The sequence below is a fragment of the Amblyomma americanum genome, chromosome 1 (assembly GCF_052857255.1).
Source record: "Amblyomma americanum isolate KBUSLIRL-KWMA chromosome 1, ASM5285725v1, whole genome shotgun sequence".
In the NCBI taxonomy this organism is placed as follows: Eukaryota; Metazoa; Arthropoda; class Arachnida; order Ixodida; family Ixodidae; genus Amblyomma; species Amblyomma americanum.
Genome location: NC_135497.1, coordinates 138,158,425 through 138,182,284, shown reverse-complemented (window position 1 = coordinate 138,182,284; position 23,860 = coordinate 138,158,425). Strand labels below are relative to the sequence as shown.

The window sequence follows — 23,860 nt, the reverse complement described above, 5'->3', positions numbered from 1 at the left end:
ATACTGTATATACCGACTCACACACACGACAAACCGTTATTGCACTGTCGCTTCAAATGTTATTTGCTTCATTTTTTTTTTTTAGATATGCTAGTGCATGTCGCCCATACACGCACATCGCACGAAATATAAAACAAGACTTCCTGTGCTTTTCAAGAGCCTTAGTACTGTGTGTTTAAACAACGTATCTAAGCGGGGACCCTCCCAATACCAAGCTTCCCTCAGGCCTTCTGTCGCAACGTTGGCTAGCTGAGCGGGGCTGCACTTCAACCCTTCTTAACTCTGTTGTGAGTTTTCACGTAGATTCAGACATATTAATGGTGCCCGCTTCGAGAATGTTTTAGCACTCAAATGATGCAGGTGCTGTGTGAAAATTAAATTCAAGAAATGTATGGTGAGCATCAATCAGGTTATAGAGAGATGGCTATATATAAGGGCTGTTTATGTATTTTGCGCATTTCTCTATTACCTGATTGATCCTGACAATACATTTCTTGAATTTAATGTAATCAATGAAGGCTATATATATAGGGGTTGGTTATATATTCTGCGCTTCAATGATTACGACTAGGATTCAGCTTAGGACAACGCCGCAAGCTATATGGAAAGAAAAATGATAGGTGCAATGTTAAGATACTGGAAGCGGGCAGAATGGGTAAGGGAACAAACGCGGGTTAAGGACATTCGAGTCGAAATCAGGAGGAAGAAATGGGCTTGGACAGGGCATGTAATGCAAAGCAAGATAAACGCTGGTCCTTAAGGGTAACGGAGTGGATTTCAAGAGAAGGCAAGCGTAGCAGGGGGCGGCTGAAAGTTAGGTGGGCGCATGAGATTAAGAAGTTTTAGGGAATATGGTGGTTGCGGCTGGCAAATGACAGGGTTAATTGGAGAGACATGTAGAGGCCTTTGTCGTGCAGTGGGCGTTATATTTGTCCTTTGCAGAAGGTGGCAGTATAGTAGGATGGTTCTCATGCTAACTCGTGAATCAACGTTTTCTCGCCCCATAGCTCTTGCTTAAGGAATGGAAAGATAATGCACCACGCTTATCATCTTGCAAGGTGGTATATGTTCTAACACAGAGTGGTTTTGAAGCACTTGTTTAACATTCGCAAGACTTGGGTTTGTTAAATAGATACTCGGCAGACACCATCAGGTCATGACGCGCCACATATTTGGTGGCAGATTTGAAGACAAGCTGTAACATGGCTCTACAATGACCAGCTTTACTTGCCTTGCCTAATGTGATAAAAACCAATTTTGTGACAAGATCTCTTACCACGAATATAAACATTGATGATGTTTCAAGTTTTTCAACTAAGAGCCAAGACTCGCGGTTTAAAGGATATAATCCCGCGACGTAACACGGGATCGACAGAATCAAAGATCAGCGAGTTGTGAAGATTTCTAGAGCGCATGTCTCTTAGAGTGGTGGACCAAGCAGCACTTCTAGTCATAACATCGACCTATGGTTCTAGAAAGCGCAGATATTCACAGTGTGTCAGACCTTTAAAAGGAGCATATTGATATTTTTTGTCACTACACTGCTCCATAAATATTCAATCACTGATCTCCTGAGCGCGAGTACAGTGGCCCACAGCAAGGAAAAGAACAGCAAAAAAAAAAGAGAGATACCTGTGTATTTTTTTCTGGTGCACCAATAGAACATCGAAGTGCGCAGCCACTGTGTGCGCTGAAGGTATATAGCGATTTCCATCCAGCGGCAGCATCTGCGGAGCTCAGGCGGGGAGCCCATATCCGACATGAGACATGCCTCTATACCCTGGGTACACGTGCGGACGTCGTTGCTCTCGCACTCGATCTCTTTGGCCCTACAAAACCCGAGCTTGTACCACTTGAGGGGTGCACGGAAAGCTACAAAGAAAAATGAACAGCGGGGAAGCCAACCGGGAGGGCCATCGCAGCACCACTGTTGAACCCTCAACTCTGTGGCGTAGACATCGTGGGACGAAACAGCATAGCAGCCACGCCGAAGCCTAATCTCTGTACTCTATCAGCCATGCCCTTGACACCTTGTACGCATTGTACGCCAGAAAGGCGGCAGCAGTAGGCGCAACAAAGAACCGCAAATCCCAACTTTTCATTTTCTTGTTCCCTCGCCCAACACGCTGTTCACGCGAGGCCCGCTTCTCTCCCGCACCCGGGGCACAAGCGCCGAGACCTCCGCCGCGACAGAGGCCGACGAACGCACAAACACAGACGCGCTTCCCCGCTGCGTGGGCGGTGTCAGGCGACCGACGCGGGCGGGGCGTGCGGTTTGCCGGCCGTCAGTCAAGCGCGCCCGAGGCGTGGCTTGGTCCCATGCGGCGTCAATCAAAGGGCGCCCGAGGCGACGCCCCGCCCCTTTCCTCCCCCCTCGCTACCCCTCGCGGAGGAACAACACCGCGCGACACGGCAACTTGGTTCCCGGTTTAGTCGGCGACCAGAGTTTTATCCCCATGTCGCGTCAGTGTCCAGAGCCAACCCTGAGTGCATCTGCCGCACAGCTGGCGCAGTGACCGGTCTCTGTCGCACTTTTGTTGCTACCACACTTTTGGCCCGCCAGGCTCACCGCTTCCTGCCCCTGGCTGGCCGGCCCGATTTCCATGCGCCAGGTGTCGTCGCGAGAACTCTCTCTGCTCGGTCGCCGACTGCGCAGCAAGCGGCACTGACGAGCCCAAGTTGGGGCTCCCGGCTGCTTCTCGATTACGGCCGGCACGTAGATGTCCTACGGCCAATTCGGATACTCCTACCCCGCATCGTCTCAGGTGAGTGGCATCCGTTGTCCCGATCCATCCCCGCTGCGTGAACGCCGCAGACGGAGAATCACTCGCGCGCAGTGCTTCTCTGCGCTGTGCGCGGCGCACGCCGCCGGCGCTCGGCCATTCGAAACACGTGTAGCCGGCGATCGCAATCTCGCCACGCCGCGCCTCTTGACCACAGCGGCCGTGTCGCAAGACCGGTTTTAACACGATTGCTTGTGGCGGCGATGCTCGTGCCCCCGCGTCGAACGTTGATAGCTGACACCGTAAAAATGAATGACTGCATCCCTCGGAGGAGCACACAAACAAATTGTCGCGTATGCCATGGGTGCAGTTTTTTTTCGTACGGTTATATAACGATACCTGCTTAGTGTTTTTGTTCCTTTTAACCTGTCAGGATTTTATGTTTACACCACAATCGCTGCTCAGTTGGATTTTAACTTATTTTTCTCATTGTTTAGAGTCTTATGATCGATGTGAGAGCGCGCACACTTCATTTCGTTCCCTCTGTCATCCATAAGTGCTATGACATTGCTCCAAAAATTTAGATTTTCATTTGCGCTCAATTAAGTAGAACACTGGGCTGTAAGGTACGTGCAGCTCAAAAACGAGCACAAAAGTGGACAGCGCTCAGGGCAAACTTTAATTATGTGACTAAGCAGCTGGAAATCTGGCTTGCGTTGCTGCACTTCTGTTTGTGGGACAGGAACAAATGCACGTGCGGCGCAAGTATCCGACACAACTTCTCGCTCGATTATATTTTGAGCTGAAGAGAAGGTTATGCTTGCTAGAAACGCTCTCCGCCTATTAAATTGGCTGCGGAGTTAAGCAGGCCGTAAGACTCTCCGTATAGACTGTGATAAAACAGGGAGATGGGCGTGAAATGAAACATAAAGTGACTGTCCTTTGTGTAGCGGTCAGTGTCCCACGAGTGCGAAACATAAGGGCTTTCTCAGTGTGACAATGATTTCTCTGTTTTGAGATTGGTAATCCGACCTATGCAGAGTTTATAATTTAGACTGTGAACATGACAGCCTCGTTTACCACATCACTCATTATCTAGTGCTTTTAGATGCCTCATTTTACAACTTGAGCTTTACACATAAAATTTTGTAAATTTTTGTCAGGTGAATAGAATAACGACAAAGCAATCCCCAAGTGAAAAAAAAAAAACGCTCGAAGAAATTTATTTCTTGGTAACGTATGCTACATGTTTTTGACCAGAAAGTCAATTTTTTGTACGTGTACAAGTTTCGTACACAGGTCTGAAGTCGCTAGTGCAACGTGTACTCTGCCCAAAATGCCATACGGAAACACAGCTAATCTCTTTTACACACGGTCGTTCCCCCTCTGTCTCGCAGAGGCAGCGATTTAAAACATGTGCACGCGTTCCCTCGTAAGCGCGCCTGCATGCTGTAACAAATAAACGACGGAAACACTGGTCAACATGAGCGAAAACAGAGAGGCTCCTGTACTGCAGCTATAGGCGAAGAGTAACCCTCACGGTGACAAGGGTCGAAGGTGCATAAATGTTTTCCAACATGTATGATTCAGCCCATAAGGGGAAACTACAGCGCACATGGAGAGGCTAACTTGGCTGTGCGCAAGTTGCCTCGGCATATTCTGCACACTTTATGTGCATACTCGGTAGGATTTCTAGCATTTCATATAGAGTTGTGCTGTTCTGTGGCTAGTGAAGTTTAAGATCGCGAAGCTAAAAGTAAAAAAATATGTGTACATATGAATAAAGTCGAAGGTGATCGAGGGAGCGTGGGACAACACTCATAGCCAGTCTGCTACAGCAGGCATGATAGTGCCATTTGTTGCATTGTATGCAGTCAACGCTCTTGTTGACGCAAGTTTCCGTTTAGCATGCTGAAGCAACATCTTAAAGAGTGGTGCGATAGCAGTCTTAGTTGAACGGGGCTTCTGGAGCTGTATGCAACGGAAGTTGTGTAGTTTCGCTATAAGTCTACCTCCGTCTTGCACCTTTCGTCTGCATGGGACCCTTTTCTACCGTGAAAGTATGGTCCTCAAAAACGAAGAAAATGCTGCCGTCTGTTCGTGCGCCACAGGGCTCATTTTGTGATTGAAATATATCTGCTTCGAGGCAGTCCATAGGGACAGTTCTAGCTAAAGCAGTTGGTTCTTCTGTCCTCACGATGGTCAAATAAAACTAAGCACACTGTTTCAAGTTTAAATTCAACAGGGCCGAAATATGTTGAATGCCAAAGGGCACTCGTTTCTCTCGTTTAGTGAGAGTGGGCATTGTTGCACTACAATACTCGGCTTGTACTAACCCAGAATGCAAGGGTTTGACCGGCTTGTCTGCACCTTTCATAGAAAACTATCGTTGCTGGTGGTGCCCGCGAAGCATCTTAGTTGCGTGAAACGCTTCGTGAAGACCTTGGATTCCGCACGGTTATAAAAAACCTGATTCATTCTCATGCAGGTGTGTAGAAAATCAGTGAAAAATATATATGCTGCACGTGCCTTATCCGATCACGTGCTAAAGAGAAAAGCAAGCTTAAAAAGGAGAACATTACTCGACTAGTTTCGATAATTAACAAGTTGATGTTTCCATTGAAAACAATAGGCGAAGCCACGGGCCGTATTCCGAGTTTGTGTCATAATAAAAAGCGTCACAATCTGCCGCAGCGGCCACACCTGATTGGTCGAAACGCCGGAAGCGGATGTCGGTTCGGTTGCGACTGTGAGTGGTGGCAGGATGTCACTGCGTTGCGGATGCCGCAGCGAAACGTCCAGCGGCGCTATTGCTCTTTGCCGAGAAATGGAACGCGACCAATGCGACAGAAGAAATATTCAGCCACAAGTTCAGTTGCGCATCGTATTCCATAGTAAAGGAGAATATCAAAGCTGCTTTATTTAGCCAGTGTACTTCAACAAATATAAACAATAGTTCAGACACTCTCTTCTGCACCGTAAAGGCCGGAGGTGTACTTAAAGAAGACATTATTGTACTCAACTACGCATGGCATTTCAGTGACAGAAGGCGGCCTCTACAGCCATTGATCGCCGATGGTAAATAAAAGCCCGTCAGCTTGTTCGCACAGCACGGCATTTTACCTTTATTTTGAGGGTAAAAGGGAAAGGAGGAGAAAATTTGTGGCATGCACTCACTCGCTGCACAATGCGCGCTCCGTGCCGTGCTGAGCCAAGACGCCGTGACGACCTTCCATCTGAAACATCGCTGAACGTAAGTTGGTGCTGTGGTCGGATGGTTGTGCAGAGGGTAATTTACGATTTTCACTCCTTTTATGCAGGCACTGCAAGAACCGCGAGATGCCGCTCTTAGGTTTTTAATTTTCCTGCAACAAATATACAAAAGGGATAAGGTAAAAAAAATCTTCTTGCTGAGCCTGTTATACTTAGTGGCACAGGCACGGGCATATTGGTTTACATTCTTTTTCTGGCTGCCCCACCATACTTTTTGTGTTTCTATTCATATATGCTCTGGGAGACTTCGCAGACGAAGTTTTCATAGGTTCGCCATGGTGCGAAGCGCGTGCATGCCCACACTGGCGCCTGAAAACTGACTTGCAGGCTAACTCGTGAGCTCAATGCAGAGCCACACCATCGCGGCTATCGAGAACCGTAAGGGACGCCGAGAAACCACCTCTGGAATGTCAAACGCGGCGGTGTAGTAGCGCGTCGCTGACGACTGACCATCCGTGCACGTGAGCGGTTTCACGCTGCCAAGGCATTACACACACCATGATGCAGGACGCTTCAGCAGCTAATAGAGAGTTCTAGAATAGGAAATACATGTCTGCGCGCAGTAAACGCAAACATTTTGCGGGACATTGCGGTTTATGTTACATCATTCAACTTACGCAGACGAGATAACTCCGGTGGCTGTGGCGTCATCCGGTTTGAATGAAGGAAACAATTTCTGCAGCAAACCGGTGCTCGTTAGGCCTAGGAGCTGCCGAATCGTCCAAGGAAATAAAAAACAGGCCAAATTTATCGTCCATCCAATTTGTTATAGGCGAGATAAGACGAAGCGAAAGTCCCGTACCCAGTTCACGTGCCGAAAAACGCAGTAACACCACAGAGTTCACTTCGAAGCGAGAGGCTCCACTTCAGAGCGCGCCGCCATGTTGGCTGTCCTTGAGCAGGAGGCACTGCCTTGAGCATCTGCTGCGTACGCTGTGTGTTTGACGCCACCGCCCCGATTCTTCGGCCCTTTTCGCTGCATCCGAACCACCACATCCGCTTTCGGCATTTCGACCAATCAGGTGCGTCCGCTGCGGAAGATTATGACGCTTTTTATTATGACACAAACTCGGAATACGGACCCAGGTTTAACATTTTTTCGCTGTATGATTTCATGATGATGCGCCACACGGTAATACGGTCATTTTATGTGTAGTCTATTCATGTAATAAATCAGCGTTCTTGTGGAACCTAATAAGCAGTTAGCATCTTCAAAAAGCTCATTAAGTTTTATTGTGTGTATCCGACAGTTTGCGTGGGACACTTCACAAACTCCGCTATCTCCATTAAGCTGGCCATGGTTTTTTGTTTGCCGTGTGTTAGCCAAATCAAAGTTTACGGCCCCTGAACTATAGAAGCCCTCATCATTCATCAATCGGTCTTACTTTATACGTCTATATTTCTGGGACGATTTCCCACAAAATTAGTTCGGCCAAGATATCAGCGTGTGTAAACGTGTGGTGCTGGTGGCGCTTCCATTAGAAATCACTGCTGTGTCTGAACATTAAAAAACAAAGCTGATACGCTTCAAGTACCTAAAAGGAATAAGCTCAAGGAATGCTCATAGGGGTTTTCGCTTATCTTTTCTGGTCCCCATTACTGCACATTAAAAATAAAATGGAACACGCAGCTACGCTAAAGAATTCAGCCCACATTCCCCTCTTTAGAACTTCTGTTTTCCCTCCATCCTTCTTTTTATTTGCAGTTTCGTTTTTGGTGTACTTATTCAAGCTCAGGGTGGGCTTAAATGTGCAATTGAGGGAATCAGATGAGACTGATTCACAGAGAGACTTAACAGTGAGTCTGGTGAATATTACTTATTTGCAAAATGAGCTGAACGAAAGGATTCTTCACGTATCAAGCATCAATAAGCATCGAACACTTAATGCGTTTGTCGCGAGTGAATTTCAGCTATAGCTTACACCAACTGTAATGGGCAGAATAATGTTCAACTGCAGTGCTGTTACTTCGGCTGCTTCATTCGTTCCATGTGTTCACTTCTTGTTGAAGTTTGGACTATACAACAAGAAAGCAAATGATGTCACGTGGTGTCGGCATTAACGGTAGTCAGCACAGTAGATTGTTTACCTGGGTGTCATCGCGACTCTAACTGCATACCTGCGAATAAGGCCGCGTACACAGTGTTAAATCCTACTTTCATGCTTGGGCATGTATAAATTCACAGTCAAAAAGGTGCCGCCCCTTCCCCCCTCAAAAACGAGCAATGAGTAGTGAACGGAAGCAGGCATTGGCTGCGAGTCACAGTTAAACTTGGTTTTCTTCCAATCGCGCGAAATAACTGTTGCTGTTTTGCGCTTCTTGTGATCCCTTTGCCTCGGCTAGGCAAAGTGATTCAAGCTGTTACGTAGAAAACCAGGGCCAACGCTGTTTTTTTAAACATTAGATGTCTGAGCTGTAGGCAATTCGTTTACATAATTTGCATCACGAAATTAAAACTTGATAAATAAAGCGCTACTCACACATACTGCTTATCGGGAAATTTTCTGTAGCGCTATGCCTCTGTGCAGGTACGCAATAAAACGGAACAATGGTTGAACGCTCGTGACGCGTGTTCACTTTTCCTTTAGTTTTCAACTCGGACCCCTGTTTCAAAAAAGAGAATTAGTTTAAGTGCTTCCCTTTGTTGATATCTAAATAGGACTCTTCCACTGATGCAGCTGCTTTTGAATAATAATCATTCTCGGGCATGCATGTGTTTCAGCAGAAGCCGGCCTCTCATAGCAAAAGCGGTGTGCGAGCAAACACTGAGCTTGAATTGAGCAAAGTTTCCACATCAACCTATTGTTTACAGCTGCATTGTGAACATGCATGGCAAAACAACCAGGATCGCTTTTTCTTTTTCGCTGGAAGTTCAAGATATGGGATCTTGATGAAGAATTTGTCGCGAGTTAAGCAACACTGTGTCCCGCGATAGAAATAGCGCTTGCGTACGGTCGCATTGTTGATTTTACGCGTTGCTTGTTCGTTTTACGACCGCTTCAAGTTTCAGGTTTGGATGCAGCAGAATCAAAAGAACGGGACGCAGAAAGGCACACACAGAACGAGGATTAAGCTCAGTTGCAGCTTAGTCCTCGTTCTGCGTGTTGCTTTCTGCGTCCCGTTCTTTTGATTCTGCTGCGTCCAAACCTGAAGTATGCACCAACTAGCTCAGCTATCCACCCTTATAACGCTTTCAAGTCTTCTTTGCTTACGCCGCCAAATGTTTTCCCGTTCAGTTAGGGAGAGCCGGGAAGCCAGGGCTGGAAACAAGATTTCTTGAACGTTTTTGATCTCTCTATTTTCTCTCGTCTGTGTTCTGAACATAGCTCATAAGAGCAGAGTTAACGCGTGTTTAAAGCTGTATATGCAGATATCACGGGAAGATATCATATCGTACCGCACCAAGTTTATCAACGGCAGAACAGCAGGGTCGTTCTCTGGAGCATGGCATACATAGGCCTTGTTTAGTTGTACGCATTGTTTAGTTTTATTCCTCCTCTTTTTAGCATTTTCTGTCCCTTATATTGTTTCGCGCAGATCTCTCAAGTTTTCTCAGATCGTCTCTCTTGGCTCCGGCGTTGTCTTTCTCCTTCCGTCTTTCAATCTTCTTTTTTATTTATTTATGCACCTACATTTGCCCGCTGGGGAATTAGAGTATGACGATGTGATAAAAAAATTTCATAGCTTTTGCGGCGAAGAAAACAATATGCAAGAAAGAGGAAACAATAATAATTCAAACATTGCGGCAAGGACATAACAGCAGCATGCGCACAAAACGAAGGGCGCAAATGAACACTTAAAAAAAAACGGTAAAATTACAGCACACTCTGCAAATATAAAATCTGAAACATGGTAAGGGCAAGGACGATTCGCACAATAGTTGCGATACGGATCAGCGATAACAAACTTAAACATGGGAAGACTTTAACACTGCGGAAAATTCTTAAACTGATACAGCCACAGCTATGTTCGGGGACAGGTCTTTCTATGAACTGATTGTGCATGGAAAAAAAAAATGAATGTGAAAAAAAAACCTGAAGTACCGCCTGATATTTCTTTAATCTTAATCGTGTGATCTCGCCGCTGGGATATGTGCGTAGGCGGGAAAAGATGGGCGTCCTTATTTAGTAGAGTGCGATTTTATATTAGGTATCGTAAAAAACAGTAAAAAAAAATTCCCGTCGTGAGGAAAGAAGAGGCCATCCCAAGCTTGCTAGCACATTGCTAGTGAAGCGAGCACAGCTAGCTAGCTAGCACTGCAAGCACAGTTGGCGCCCCATTTCATTTCATCGAACTGCATTTTCAAGACGCAGTTCAGTATCACTATCTCCACGTTGAGTGCTTACCTTTTAATCATAATTATTATTGAATGCTGTTGCCTTACGTTGATTTCGTCTATTTTTCTTTGTTTGCTTCTTTTTTCATTTTTTTATGACTGTGCCCTTCTGTGCCTACGACATACGTTTAAATACCCTTTATCCTTCCGCGATTAATGAGCATTTGAATGAGGAATACATCACTGGCCCGAATAGCATGGAGCGGAATGAACACTACGTACAGATGCACTACGTGCAACTACTCCGATAGCGAATATCTTCGAAATAATTACGCGCTATAAATAAATGATAAATATCGGCCTTAGAAAAATAAAAGCCAAATGAATCAGATCGAGATGGGAGCAATTCTGACAGATGCGCATCCACACCGCGTTTATTAAAAAAAACTTTATTAATGAATTCCGGAGCGCTTTCATAACCAGCAGAGTCTATCGGCTGCGAGCAGAGCTCAGCTTACGGGACAGTTCGCTCCAGGCGGTGCCTGCCAGCAATAAAGCCAGTTTAAAATTGGTTCCCTGCAATTGTACAGCAAGTTTTATGTACCTTGCCGCAGTGTACATTCTTGCTAAAAGCTTTAAAGTGCGCCTATAGGCGGTAGTCAGGAGCCAGATATCAAATAATTGTTTTACTCAATCGTACATTTATTCTGGAAAATAAATTTTCAGTCCGCTTTCCTCAGCACTGCAAAGGTGATTATAAGGCTTCAAGCAAAAAAAAAGAAGAAGAAAGAAATCGCAAAAACATCGGCCGCAGGTTGAATTGGTGGCTGCACAACTGCGTAGACTAATGCAGGAAAAGAAGATTTGCGACAGAACTTGGCACTAGTCGTGCAGGGTGAAAGGTTAAAGCGGCAGTATAAACACGGCATATGTAGAAAACTTCCCCAGAGACCAAAGTGTCTTATTGGTTCATGAGCGTCTAAAGAGCAGGGTTAACAAATAATTTATCCACACTAACAGCTGCAGTGACAGAAAAAAAGCGAATTAGTTTCAAAATTAATAATCAAGAATTTACAAGACAATCAGTTAAACGCGATACAGTTAATATAAAATCACATCAAAAGATTCAGAGCGCGAGCATTAAAAGCACGCAACGCCAGTCGCGCTGATGGATTTTAAGATTCAAGCCTGTGACGCACGGAGGCCAATGAACAGAGCGTAAGACGTACAGGAGGTAAATTTCGATATCACTCAAAACCTTCAAGAAAACGTAAACACCCTCCAGCCGAGTTTTCCGCGACAGCAGTTATGAACAACTTAACAACCACATTGCTTGCAACAGCTCCTGCCAAATTTTGGGTATCTTTCAGTTGCCTACAGTGTGATGAAGGCACGAGGTATCATGCATAGTCGTTCTTCGTGCTGCCAAAAAGTTTGGGCTGTAGATAGTGCTTGCGCTAAACCATATATACCATAGATTAGGGCCGCAGCAAGCACCTCACATAACGAAGCGTTAGCGTCGTGATTCACACGGGACGCAACAGCTTAAAAATTGCTGCCTGACAGCGTCCCTCTATTAAGAGGCCAAACGTGTATCTTGCTTATCGCTATCGTTGTGGATCAGGTGTATCACCAGCAAGAGAGCGCAAAAATTGCACGTTTCACGTTGTGTTCGTTTGCAAGAAAAAAATAAAAATAAAAACACGCGTTTATTGTATGTGAAGACATATGGGATGACGCATGATACCAAACAATATATACAAAAACTGGACTCCAGGTTTTATTTATTTGTTTTATTATTTTATTATACCTCTCAGGGCCAGATGCATCACAGAGTGGGAGTGGGAAATATACCACGTGCCGTGAAAAAGCTTTAATGAATGGTATTATTTCCATGTCGTATACATCATTCAAAGCAGAACAACCTAAAATATAAAAAAAACGAAGATAACTCCGCAAAGCGCTGGGTGCAATTGCTGCAGAACTGTACCCCACTGATTGGGCTTGATCAGTTACTTCCACCACGTTTTTCCTCTGCTCTGCTTACGACAGCAACCATAGAAGTCCATGCACACCCTGTCGAGGCTATCTTTCGCCCCTAGTGATGGCTTCACGCTATACGGAATAATAATTATCTGCGGAATTTCGACGAGATTCTCTCTTCGTAGCGAGCTCACAAACACTCGCTCGCAGAGGAAAAGCACTTGTTCATGGTGCGTCGAGTGCAGCGGATGTAATAAACGTAGCGGAAAAATAAAAACGTGCCCGGGAATAAAATTGAGTATGTACACAGAGTGAACCGATGAAGCGAACGTTGGTCACAACCAGGTCCGTTACCTGTAAACAGGTCATTACGATTCAAACACGGATGATCGCATGCAGCATGTTACAACACTTTTGCTGTCCACACCTAAATGACTTATGATCCCGAGACAGAACCCGCCGGCGAATAAGTTGGTGCCAGTAATCAGCTGTTTCGCCTGGCGGGCATCGCATATAAAGGAGGCGGGGAAAAAAGCATGAACGAAAATAAGAAAAAAAAGGGAAGTGTAAAAAGATGGCACACGCTTGCCCATTTGTTACTCCTTATTAATGCAACACACGACCGGTCACAACGTTGTAAAACGGAAGTACCACACAACGCGCCCACAAGACAAATGAAAGGGTTCATGCCAAACCCTTGCAATAACGCCTGCCGAACTGTTAAACTCCATTAAGAAACGGCGGCAGTTTTTCGTTTTGGTCCCTGAAGCCATCGCCGGCGTATAGGAGACGTGGGCTGCTGGCAGAAAGGAATACTGCCACGCACATCCTGATCGGGGGCATCGCTTTCAGGGGCGAGATTAGAGCTCATCGGCAGCGCCTGCAGATTGCACCTCGGCGCTCGCGCATCTCGCATTCACAGCACGTAGCCAAGGTTTTGGCGGGGGGAGTGTCGTTGAGGGGAAAGCAACCGGCCGCGAACGGGCTGCCAGAGGCGTTCGCGCTACCGAGGGCGGCGGCGAAGCCCTCCAGAGACGCGGACAGGCTGGGAGAGGGGCCGCGCAGTAGACCGAGGAGGGCTCTCAGCGACCTTAGCCCACACCTGGTAAAGTACACATTAATTGAGTGTCTATACACTCGTCCGCTGTCCGATAACAGTTCCCTCACTCGGAGGGGAAGTGGGGTGACGCTTTCCGTTGCCACACTGGCGCACCCTATCCGGTCCTCCTCGAAGATAAGCGCGGGTCGCAATGTTACGCTCGCCGCTCACGGAAACAGCTCGCCCGCGTCTAGCCGCAAGGCGAAATTTATGCATTAGTTCCAAACGCCATGGCTGGCCCTCATTTGGATGCCAAGTTAGGTTATGTCTAATTGGGGTTGTTTCGAAAATGGTTGACGCAGGAAGTGGCCAGCTGCACCGTTTACTCGGCAGGCGAAGTATAGGTACAAAACCGTGCCTTGAAAAAGATTCCGAAGGAGGATATCGAGGAAAATGCTGCCGAGTATCGTTCTTAAGCTGGGATATTACGCGCACAGCTTCCAACAAGGCACTGGCAGCGCACTTGACACTAAATTAGCTGTCAGTGGCAAGCTCTTCTCGGAGCAAAAAGAGCGTAAACGGAGGACAGCGATAATCTGTTGGGATCCATAAAAACTGCTCTGACGCCGTCAGACACTGTTCCTTAACGGCGAGGGGAGTTTTACCGAGTCCCTCTCGAGGCAACTCAATAGACAGTCTATAGACTGTCTATTGATTTCTGTCTATAAAGTCTATAGACTTCCTATGAAGAGACCCTAGAGAACAGTCTATAGGCAATACAAATTCTATATAAACTTTATAGACAATCTATAGATTTATGGCCATACACCTTTAGTAGACTTTTGTCTACAGACAGTCTATAGACTATGAGTAGACAAAAAGAAATATCTATAGGAGGGCAATACAGTCTATAAGAGGTCTATAGACTGTCTATAGACCATTTTTGTAAGGGAACCTTCAATGCAATCCGGCGACAAAGCTGGAGCGACTCCCCACCCTCACCCAATGATGTGTTTATGTGCCTGGTCGTGAAAAAGCAAATAAAGGACTTCGGCTGATTTTCGGAGTTATCTTACGAGAACCTGTTTTGCCGCTGCTCCCAACGAATTGGGCTCAATATTTAAACGCGAGTTACGCGGTGTAGGGCTTGTGTGCCTTTCGAACTTTCTTTTGAATGACATAGCTGTAAAGTTGACATGATTCACTTGTGAGATGCTCAGTAGTGAACATTCTCAAATGTTCAGGTATTTGTGCCCCTTGTCGCTGCCTGTATGACATCACAAGTTATGCAGTGATAGTTGTCATATCACACCACATCACAAGTTGTGATGTGATATAGGCATATCACTGCGCAACATGATAGTTGTGATGTGATACAGACGTACAAAATTGGCAAGCCGAGGTGAAGCGAGGCAAATATGCTCCACATGCCTGTGGCGTGAGCGGAGACGTACGACTGACAGGCCCCGTCGACTGCACTAGGGCGGTGAACGCGCGTGACAACGGGCACTTAGGCCGTGCGCCACCTTTCGTGTTGTGACGTAGCCGCGACGCGTGGCACACCGCAGGGGACTTACGGCTCCGCAACCCCCGTATGTTTACCTGCCCTGCGGTGCTCTGCCAGAGCTGCAAGCCCTGTTGCATATTTTCCGCGTCCATTTCTTTGCGCTTTTTTCGCTTTCGCAATGCCCATCTTTATAAGCTTGCTTCTCTCTCTCTCTCTCTCTCTCTTGCTCTGTGTTCGTACGTCTGTGGCCAATAGCGACATCAGGGAAGCAGGCACGATACCAGAGAGTCACGCACACGCTGTCCCGGATACATGCGCACGCTCTCTCTCTCTCTCTCACACACGCACGCACACGCACATACACGCACAGGCACACGCACACAAGCACACGCACAACAGGGTGAGTTGTTGGGCTAGTTGGTGTTCGGATTTTACAGGCATATTTTTAGCGCAAAGGACGGGACGAGATACAGACAAGACGAGCACGGGCGCTACTGACAACTGCTTTATTGAAGAATGATCGAGGCATATAAATACATATCTGGCCTGCGCCAGCGCTACCTAACAAGGAACTTGGAATCACAGCAGATGACGCGATAGGAAATTGCATTGCTTGCACCAAGTGTGAGCCACGGTTCCGGAGTGCTTCAATCCTTGGCAGAAGTTGTCAAAAAACTGCCCGTGAAACTTTGGAAGCTTTCTTTATCAGGAAAGGGGGTCAGAACTGCGTTAGTGACACGTCTGTCGTTTTGTATAATGCTGAGATCAATTTCCTATCGCGTCATCTGCTGTGATTCCAAGTTCCTTGTTAGGTAGCGCTGGCGCAGGCCAGATATGTATTTATATGCCTCGATCATTCTTCAATAAAGCAGTTGTCAGTAGCGCCCGTGCTCGTCTTGTCTGTATCTCGTCCCGTCCTTTGCGCTAAAAATATGCCTGTAAAAAAAGCACACGCACGCACACACACACACAAAAGCTCAAGTCGTAATCTTTATTTCTACATTGCAGAGATGTTAGGGGTGAAGCCAAAAAGCCTACCAAAGGCTTGAGGAGGTGCTGCGCCCCCATACAAAACTTGGTAACATTGGCGCAAGAAATACAAAGAATTATCATTTTTTTGCAAAAACAACAACAGTGCTAAATGACACTCACATATAATGTTGAATAAAGTACAATTGCGGCAAGGAACAAAAAGCATACACGCAGTATGGAAGACACTTTTACAGAAATACAGTTTCCTAAGGTTACAAAAAATAATCTGTACAGTGCTATTAATCAATTGCGTTTAGAAGAAGCAGCAAGTTCTAATTAATGCTCTGTCGCCCGTAATCAAGGGTTATCAAGATTACTCAAGACAGCTGATTAAAAATAGGATGCTGAGGGACCCATGTACAACTCAACGCATTTACTCGACTATCCGACCAGGGTCTGGCGGTCTCTGGCAATGTTTGCACAAAGCACGTGTCTTGCTTAAAGCGTTGCTTTAAGAGGACGAGTGGAAGCTCTCTCCTAGCACCCATGGCAGCAGCACTCTTCGAAGCGCCAGTGGGCCCGTCGCAGCCACGCAACGAGGCAAAGTGGCGCATGTGGTGCTTCGCGTCGTCTGCCACCTTCGCTTTGGTGCGCGGCAGCGACAACGTTGCGGTGCTCCAGTGAAGCCTTGTTATGTTTTTAAGCATGTGTCAGCCTACTTCATACGCCTATATCTTCTGGAGCAGAGTGCCTCCTTCTCATGTTTTCTATATATATATTCGGAGGTCGTGGGTGCGGATCCCACCGGCGGCATGGTTTTTTTTTCTGCCGCTTTATAAGCAGTTTTCTTTAAGCGACAGATTAATCGAAGTAATAAAAAAATTTAAAAAAGAAAAACTATAGAATTATTCTCCTGTGCCCCTTATATATATATATATATATATATATATATATATATATATATATATATATATATATATATATATATATATATATATATATATATAAAGTCGACTGACAAAAGCTTAAATCATAGCAAGCGTTTGTTGACGTTTCGACTAGGGAACAGTTTTCATCACATTGGTCCCCAGTCGAAACGCCAGTAAACCCTTGTTATGCCTTTATGCATGTGACAGTCTACTTTATAAGCGTATAACTTCCATAGCGCCTTCTTCGCAATCGCTATATATATATATATTGGCGGTGGGAGGGGGTGTCGTTGAGGGGAAAGCAACCGGCCGCGAACGGGCTGCCAGAGGCGCTCACGCCACAGAGGGCGGCGGCGAAGCCCTCCAGAGGGCTTCGCATATATATATATATATATATATATATATATATATATATATATATATATATATATATATATATATATATATAAAACAAACACCGAAGCGCTGGCCTTGTGGTAGAGCATCCGCCTCGCATTCGGGAGGTGCTGGGTTCGATCCCCGGTGCCGCCGGGTACCCACCGGTTTTACCAACTTACCTCAGTTACCTCATCTTACCTCAGTTGGTAAGAGCACCGGACGCGATATTCGGAGGTCGTGGGTTCGGATACCACCGGCGGCATGGTTGTTTTTTCTGCTGCTTTATAAGTAATTTTCTTTAAACCGATTGATTGGCACTACAAATAAAAAAAAAAGATTAAAAACATTCCCCTATGCCCCTTGGTTTCCGTGACTGTTGGCTTCCTTAATATGTTTGTCAAACGAGCCCCTCATTTCCTTTACCTTGTCTGCTAATAGCTTAACGGGGGTCTCGGTTCTGGCAGTCTTGTTGCCATAGGTAGTATAACAGGGCTCTCGCACAGTTTCCGCCCTCGCCGTTACATGACGTTCTACGTCACACTCGCGGTATAACAGGTCGTGCTACGTCCACCGCTATGGTCGAGGGTGGCGCTGGTGAACACTCTCAAGGTTCGCTTACACGCAGTAAACATAAATACCCACGAAAGCAGCAGATTGGACAGCCGTCGCCGTAGCTCAGTTGGTAAGAGCACCGGACGCGATATTCGGAGGTCGTGGGTTCGGATCCCACCGGCGGCATGGTTGTTTTTTCTGCTGCTTTATAAGTAATTTTCTTTAAACCGATTGATTGGCACTACAAATAAAAAAAAAAAGATTAAAAACATTCCCCTATGCCCCTTGGTTTCCGTGACTGTTGGCTTCCTTAATATATATATATATATATATATATATATATATATATATATATATATATATATATATATATATATATATATATATATATATATATATATATATATATATATATATATATATATATATATATATTCGACGTTTCGACCTGGGGGAGGTTGTTGCCTAGAAAGATAGCAAAGGCCTTACACGCGTCGACGCGAGCCACGCACCAAAACGAAGGGGCAGACAACGTGAAGCACCACCTGCCTTACATGCCAAAACTACTTTTATAAAGTAATTACATTACATTACAAATTACTTTCGCGAAATTTGGGGAAATTTAATTAAATTGCATTGCCAATTACCGCTCACAAAAAGTAAGGGCAATACGTAAAATCGACATTGGGAAAGTAAATGCAATCACTTTTATATTGCTGCTTTACTTTTCACACATGGAAAAGTCTACTGGACGCAGCAGCTCTGTCGTGAGCGTATGTATAGAAGCACTTTACCCAGATAGCGGGGGGGGGGGGGGGGGGGGGGGTGCAGCCAGAATTAGAAAAAGAGCGTCAGGATGAGAAATTACGCATTGGGTTGTTCAGAGCACGCTGCCGTCCTTCGTGGCTTATCTGGGTTTCTGTTAGAGCAAATCGCTTAGCAGTAGACGTTAATTGTGGCTTAAAAATTCCACCCCTACCTTAAAATGCTAAATTGTCATGCATCACCTTTGAGGGAAGATTTATTTACCCATTCCCAGGAAAAAGAAATGAAACCAGACAAAGCTATACGTTATGTTTAGTCAATTGTCGAAAAGTGAACTGAAAGCTGTGTCGCAGCCGTGAAGTAGAGGACAACTCCGTGCCCTACTAAAGCCGCGACTTTTCACCGGTATGAGTAGAGAATAAAACCAGTCGCCGCCATTAGAAAAAGCTGTGAATAGATAATTAACTACTTTGCAAATGATGTCGGCATGAAAGTTTGTCATGTAGTGCGCAGAAAAATGATAGGCGTAATGTTAAGAGACCGGAAGCGGGCAGAGTGGGTGAGGGAGTAAACGCGTGTCAATGACATCCTAGTCGAAATCAAGAGGAAGAAATGGGCTTGGGCATGACATGTAATGCGAAGGCGAGATGACCGCTGGTCCTTGACTCAAGTTAACGGAGTGGATTGCAAGAGAAGGCAAGCATAGCAAGGGACGGCAGAAAGTTAGGTGGGCGGATGAGATAACAGGTTTGCGGGCATAGGTTGGGCGCAGCTGGCAAAGGACAGGGTTAATTGGAGAGACATTGGAGACGCCTTGGCCCTGCAGTGCGCCTAGTCAGAGTGATGATGATGATGACTGCGCAGTTCGCATAAGTCAACATAAAGAATATTTCACTCTATTCCATTCAGATAGTGCGAACACCATGACCACTATCCATGGGGGGCAACGGCTAAGTTTTGCGCAGGGCAGTTTTGGTCTTGGTTCTAGAGCCAGTAAGAAGCGCCAAGCGTCCTTAGTTTTTTCTTTTTGTTTCTAAATGGCGCGCCTAATGCCATGGCTGCGACAGTCCCCACCTGATTGCGAGTGTACGAGTCCGTATACGGGACGTAATTCTACAGAACAGCTCAGCGATGTAAGCCAACAAGTGAAACATGAGCAGAACACAGCAGCTAAACAAGGAACCGCAGGCATTGAGAAACAGCGACTGAGTGGGCGCACATGCAGAAATGCGCGGACACAATTGGACTTAAACATATGCAGCGTGAGGCACTAACGCAGAAAGAGTGTGATCAGAAAACAAGCTGTCACAAACGCAACATGCACGCACAGTCAGAAGCGCTCATTGAGTGTGCACCTATACGGCGCGTGCGTTTGTGTTGTTTGGCAGCGCATACAGTGCTGGCGTGAAGGTCGGCGCACCGGCGGCCGCGTTGCATACTGACGTGCATGCATAAAGGCATGAGGCGTCTGACACGCAGCTGTAACAACGCCTAAGTCAGTCATGTCGTATGCAGGCAGCCGTCGGAAGTGCTTCCGGTCAGATGTATCCGGAACTTCTGTCCGTGCTGCGCAGACCTGTAGGAGGCACCAGTGACCGCGAGCTTTCTGGATCTTCGTGTTTTTGGACATGCGTGGTCTCGCTAGATCCTCGGCAGAACACCCTCAAAGACGGAGTGAGAAACCCACGGAAATGCAACACTGCGGCTGGGTGAGATAAGTACCAAACCTGAGCGCGAATAAGGCCTTACACAGAGTGCTCCTCAGAAGCACGAGGTTCATAAAGAGTGAGGAACGCACGACGAGTCAGCCGCGCAAGAAAGCTTTTGAAGCGTACCGCCTTCGTCCCCTTGCGGTCGGCAATTACTTGAGTAACTGCTACTCTCTGTTGGGGCTGCCGACGAGGTTGGCGGCTCCACGGAGGAAGCAACAATACGGATCGCAAGCCCCATCCCCAGAAGTGCTGCCGGGCGCGGACTATTAATAATCCGGCGCTGTTCGCGCCGGCAGCGGGCCAGGAACACGAGCAAGCCGCGGACAGAGGCTTCTCGCCAATAAAGCTGCGCGGCGGGACTGCAGGCGTCGACTCGCCGCGGCGCATTATCCAGCGCCGGCGTTGCGCGTGGAGCGTATAGCGTAGCGCTGCCGCGTGTCGCGCACGGCTGGAAGCGGCTTCGATCGCGTCGCCTTGTTGTTTGCTGAATCAAGCAGCGCCAAGCGTGTCGCCGACGCGCGGAGGGGGACACCGCGCACCACGCCCCGCCGCGCGCGGCCCCCTCTGCCGGTACGCGAGGGCGGGCGACCGGTGTAGCGTTGTCGTCTTTACTCGGCAATAACGTAATTTGAGGACCAAGTGGGCCGCTGTAAAAACGTCAGCAGCGGCCCGCACGACGGATGGCTCCGCCGCCGCCGGAGGCCACCTATACGCGGCCGCCGCGCACACGTGCAGCGCCGGTGCAGCAGCGGTGTACGAACATTATTGTAAGTGATATCCCCGGTTCTGTACCTACACCACTTCCTCGTTACGTGGCCACTCAGCGCCGAACAGGACGCGGTGAGTCCGCGCCGCGGGCGGGAAATCGATGAGTGCTTGCACTAAACGTTGCACGCCTGCCGGAACTATACGTGTTTGGGTGACGAATTTCACATAGATTACCACACAAAACAGCGGAACACAAACAACTGCGATCCAACTCAGGACGCTAACGAAGGGTGGGGAAGAGAGGGACGGGGTCGTAAAGGTACTTGACGCACACTAAAAGTTCAGTACACACTTTTCTTCCTGCTCCTTTTTCCGCGCCGCATCTTTTCCGCCGTATATACTTCAGGGAGAACTGTTTCGACGTTAACACTGTTGTGCACACTGAGACCGAAGCCGGTAACGTGAGATTCGATTTTGGCCTAAGACGTTGAAACGTAGAAATAGGAGTGCATTTATTTTATTTCTTTTACAGTGCAGAAGCCTGAAAGCGTTATTATCTTTACAAGTTCAGCACGTGAAGTTGTAAGGAGTTCAACACAGTTGCGATTAATGACAACAGGCAGGTTTGCTGGGGGCGGAGGAAGGTAAATTAAGGAAGTGGTTTAAATTGAATATATAATTCTTATGTGCCTGAAGAAGGATAAATTCCGTCCCTTTAACATCTATCAGCGCCAGCTGATCCCCGTAGCCCCAGAAACACTGAAACAAAAGAGGAGAACGGTTCATGTGTGGAATCAGGAGAGGTAGGCCAAAGGAACACGCCTCTGGCCTGCTACTGTACACTCCAAATGTACTATTCTACCAGACACCAAAATCTTTTATGTAGCATGCTCCACTCATTAGTCTTTTTTAAGCTTTGTGTACATCTGAGATGTAGGTGAAGCCCTCTGAGTTTTTGTTTGGTCCTCCTGAGTTGATGGCGACGGAAATAATTTTTAATTTGAACAAACAAGTCCTAAAAAAGTTTTACAAACCCAAAACGAACATAAACCATGCTACGCCATGCTGTAGATAAATAGGTCATAATTCAAATCAAGAACAAAGAGCCCCCTCTCTTTTCATGATACCGCTTTGTCCCAGCTTCACATCTACGTTCAGAGAGAAGCGAAGTGGTGTGGTGTAATGTTACAGCTTTCCTTGCTACACTGTAGGCTGTCCTTCCGTGATTTACACTTTGACCTGTCTGTATCCTGCTGTAGTCTCGGTCTCGACAGAATATAGGCACCAGACATGCCGCCATGTATAATTTAGAGATCTTACTTGAACAGTGCGCGTTTCCAACCATGTTGGGGCTACGCACAAGTTTCCATCAGTCAGAAAGCCGCTAGCAGATAAATATAGCGTTCTCGCAATTCTTCTAAACATGGAAAACTGCCAATGAGCAGCGCACTGACAGCGACCAGCGCGTTTCCGCATTGATTTCATGCGCTGGTTGGCCATCGCAACAGACGTAGGATGTAATAAACTGCGCATGGGTTCAACATGAACAGGATATTTAAAAGTAAAACAATGGTTGCGATCATTCTCATTTTTGTCAACGATGCACCACCACCACGGAAAATTATTCTGCTTATATTTCTCCGTTATGCATGCTGATCAAGGACGGAAGAACACATTGTTTCGAAGAACGTAGAAATGGATGGCGGGGCTCGGGAGAAACGAACGTAGTCGTCTCCAGAGAACAGCAAGCTCGGCAATTATGACGAAAAGTAGCGCTCGATCAGAAAGGACAAAACGGGTGTGGTGTCCTCTTTGTTTTGTTCTCCCTGATCGAGCGCTACTTTTCGTCGTGATACACCAACTCGCCCAAACGGCCACCCTAATCGGCAATTAGTTCTCAGAAAGGGTTGTTGGAATGAACCTACCGGATCAACGAAGTGTCGCGAAGGTAGACAATTAACCGCATTTCCAACAGTCATCTAAGTGCTTCCGATGACTTTCCAGAATGCGGTTATAATCTTTAAAACGCGCACCGCTCTGCCTCGCCCCTTCCACCAACGAAAGGTGTCAGTGTCATATTCAGGGCGCCTTTCAGAGACTGAACACAGTGCGTCTGGATACGAAGCAGATGTTTATACAAGACAATTAACTTCGCCACATAATTATCTCCTCGTTTGCAGACCGTGGCAGTGCCGGGGGCTACGAAGCGGCCCGCTCTCACGCTGCACCGCCATCAACGCGAGACAAAACGCGCCGGCAGGAGTCGAGCGGAAGGCAGCCGGCACCAACAGACAGCCACTGAAGGGCTGGCGCGATCGCGGCGCACACCAGTCCTGGCTCCGCCGTGCCAGGAGAAGACCGAACACCTGGTGGCGAGAAGGGGAAGCTCATTGCCTAGTCGCGTCACGGACAGCCCTCTGGCAGCGTGGTTGCGGAGGCGAAACAAAAGGCCGAAAAGAGCGTTAAGTGACTGCCACCCAAGCGAAGTCGGGCGCCGCGTCTTCGAGCTGCGCTGAGCAGATGCCCAGCCGAGGTGATAATAGCAAGCAGCGGTGGTCCCGCTGTCGGCAGCGCGCGTCACGCCGCACCGAGGGTCTGCTTACGAAAAATGAGTGTCCTCCGGTCGCCTTCGGGGCGCCAGAACAGTGGCAGGAAGCAGCGGGGGGCGCGCGCAGCCACTGGTCAGAGAAGGAGTCGCAATTTCATTACCACCGCTGTGCACCGCGGGCTCTGGCCGGGACGCCGATCGGCTGATAAGGGAGCGCGAAGCACCACTTCTTCAGCCTGCATGCCTTCCGCCCTTCGCTGCGGGGAAGCGGCGTATATCGCCTCGCTATCTGCCAGTCGCGTCGTCCCTAATCCCATGCAGCGTTAATGAGCCCCTCTGTGGGCGCCTCTTCTCTGCGGCGCGCTTTCACCCCGGAAAAGCGCAATTTGAGCCGAGTACATGACAGCGACCCAGCTCGCGTGTCGCCGCGAGACGCAGAGCGCACCCGCCGAGTGGCTGCGGTGTTCCGCAGATTCCGCTGCTGATAATGCGGTC

General features: G+C 47.3%; 1 protein-coding gene across 1 annotated transcript in view; it reads left to right on the top strand.

Annotated features, from left to right (window-relative positions):
- The first annotated feature begins 2,431 nt into the window (after nt 1–2,431).
- Nucleotides 2,432–23,860, top strand: part of LOC144113728 (uncharacterized) — a 108,502-nt gene continuing 87,073 nt past the window's right edge. Inside the window, exon 1 of the mRNA XM_077647015.1 lies at nt 2,432–2,765. Within this exon, the coding sequence (XP_077503141.1) occupies nt 2,721–2,765 (45 nt within the window). The 5' untranslated portion in view covers nt 2,432–2,720. The remainder of the gene's footprint in view (nt 2,766–23,860) is intronic.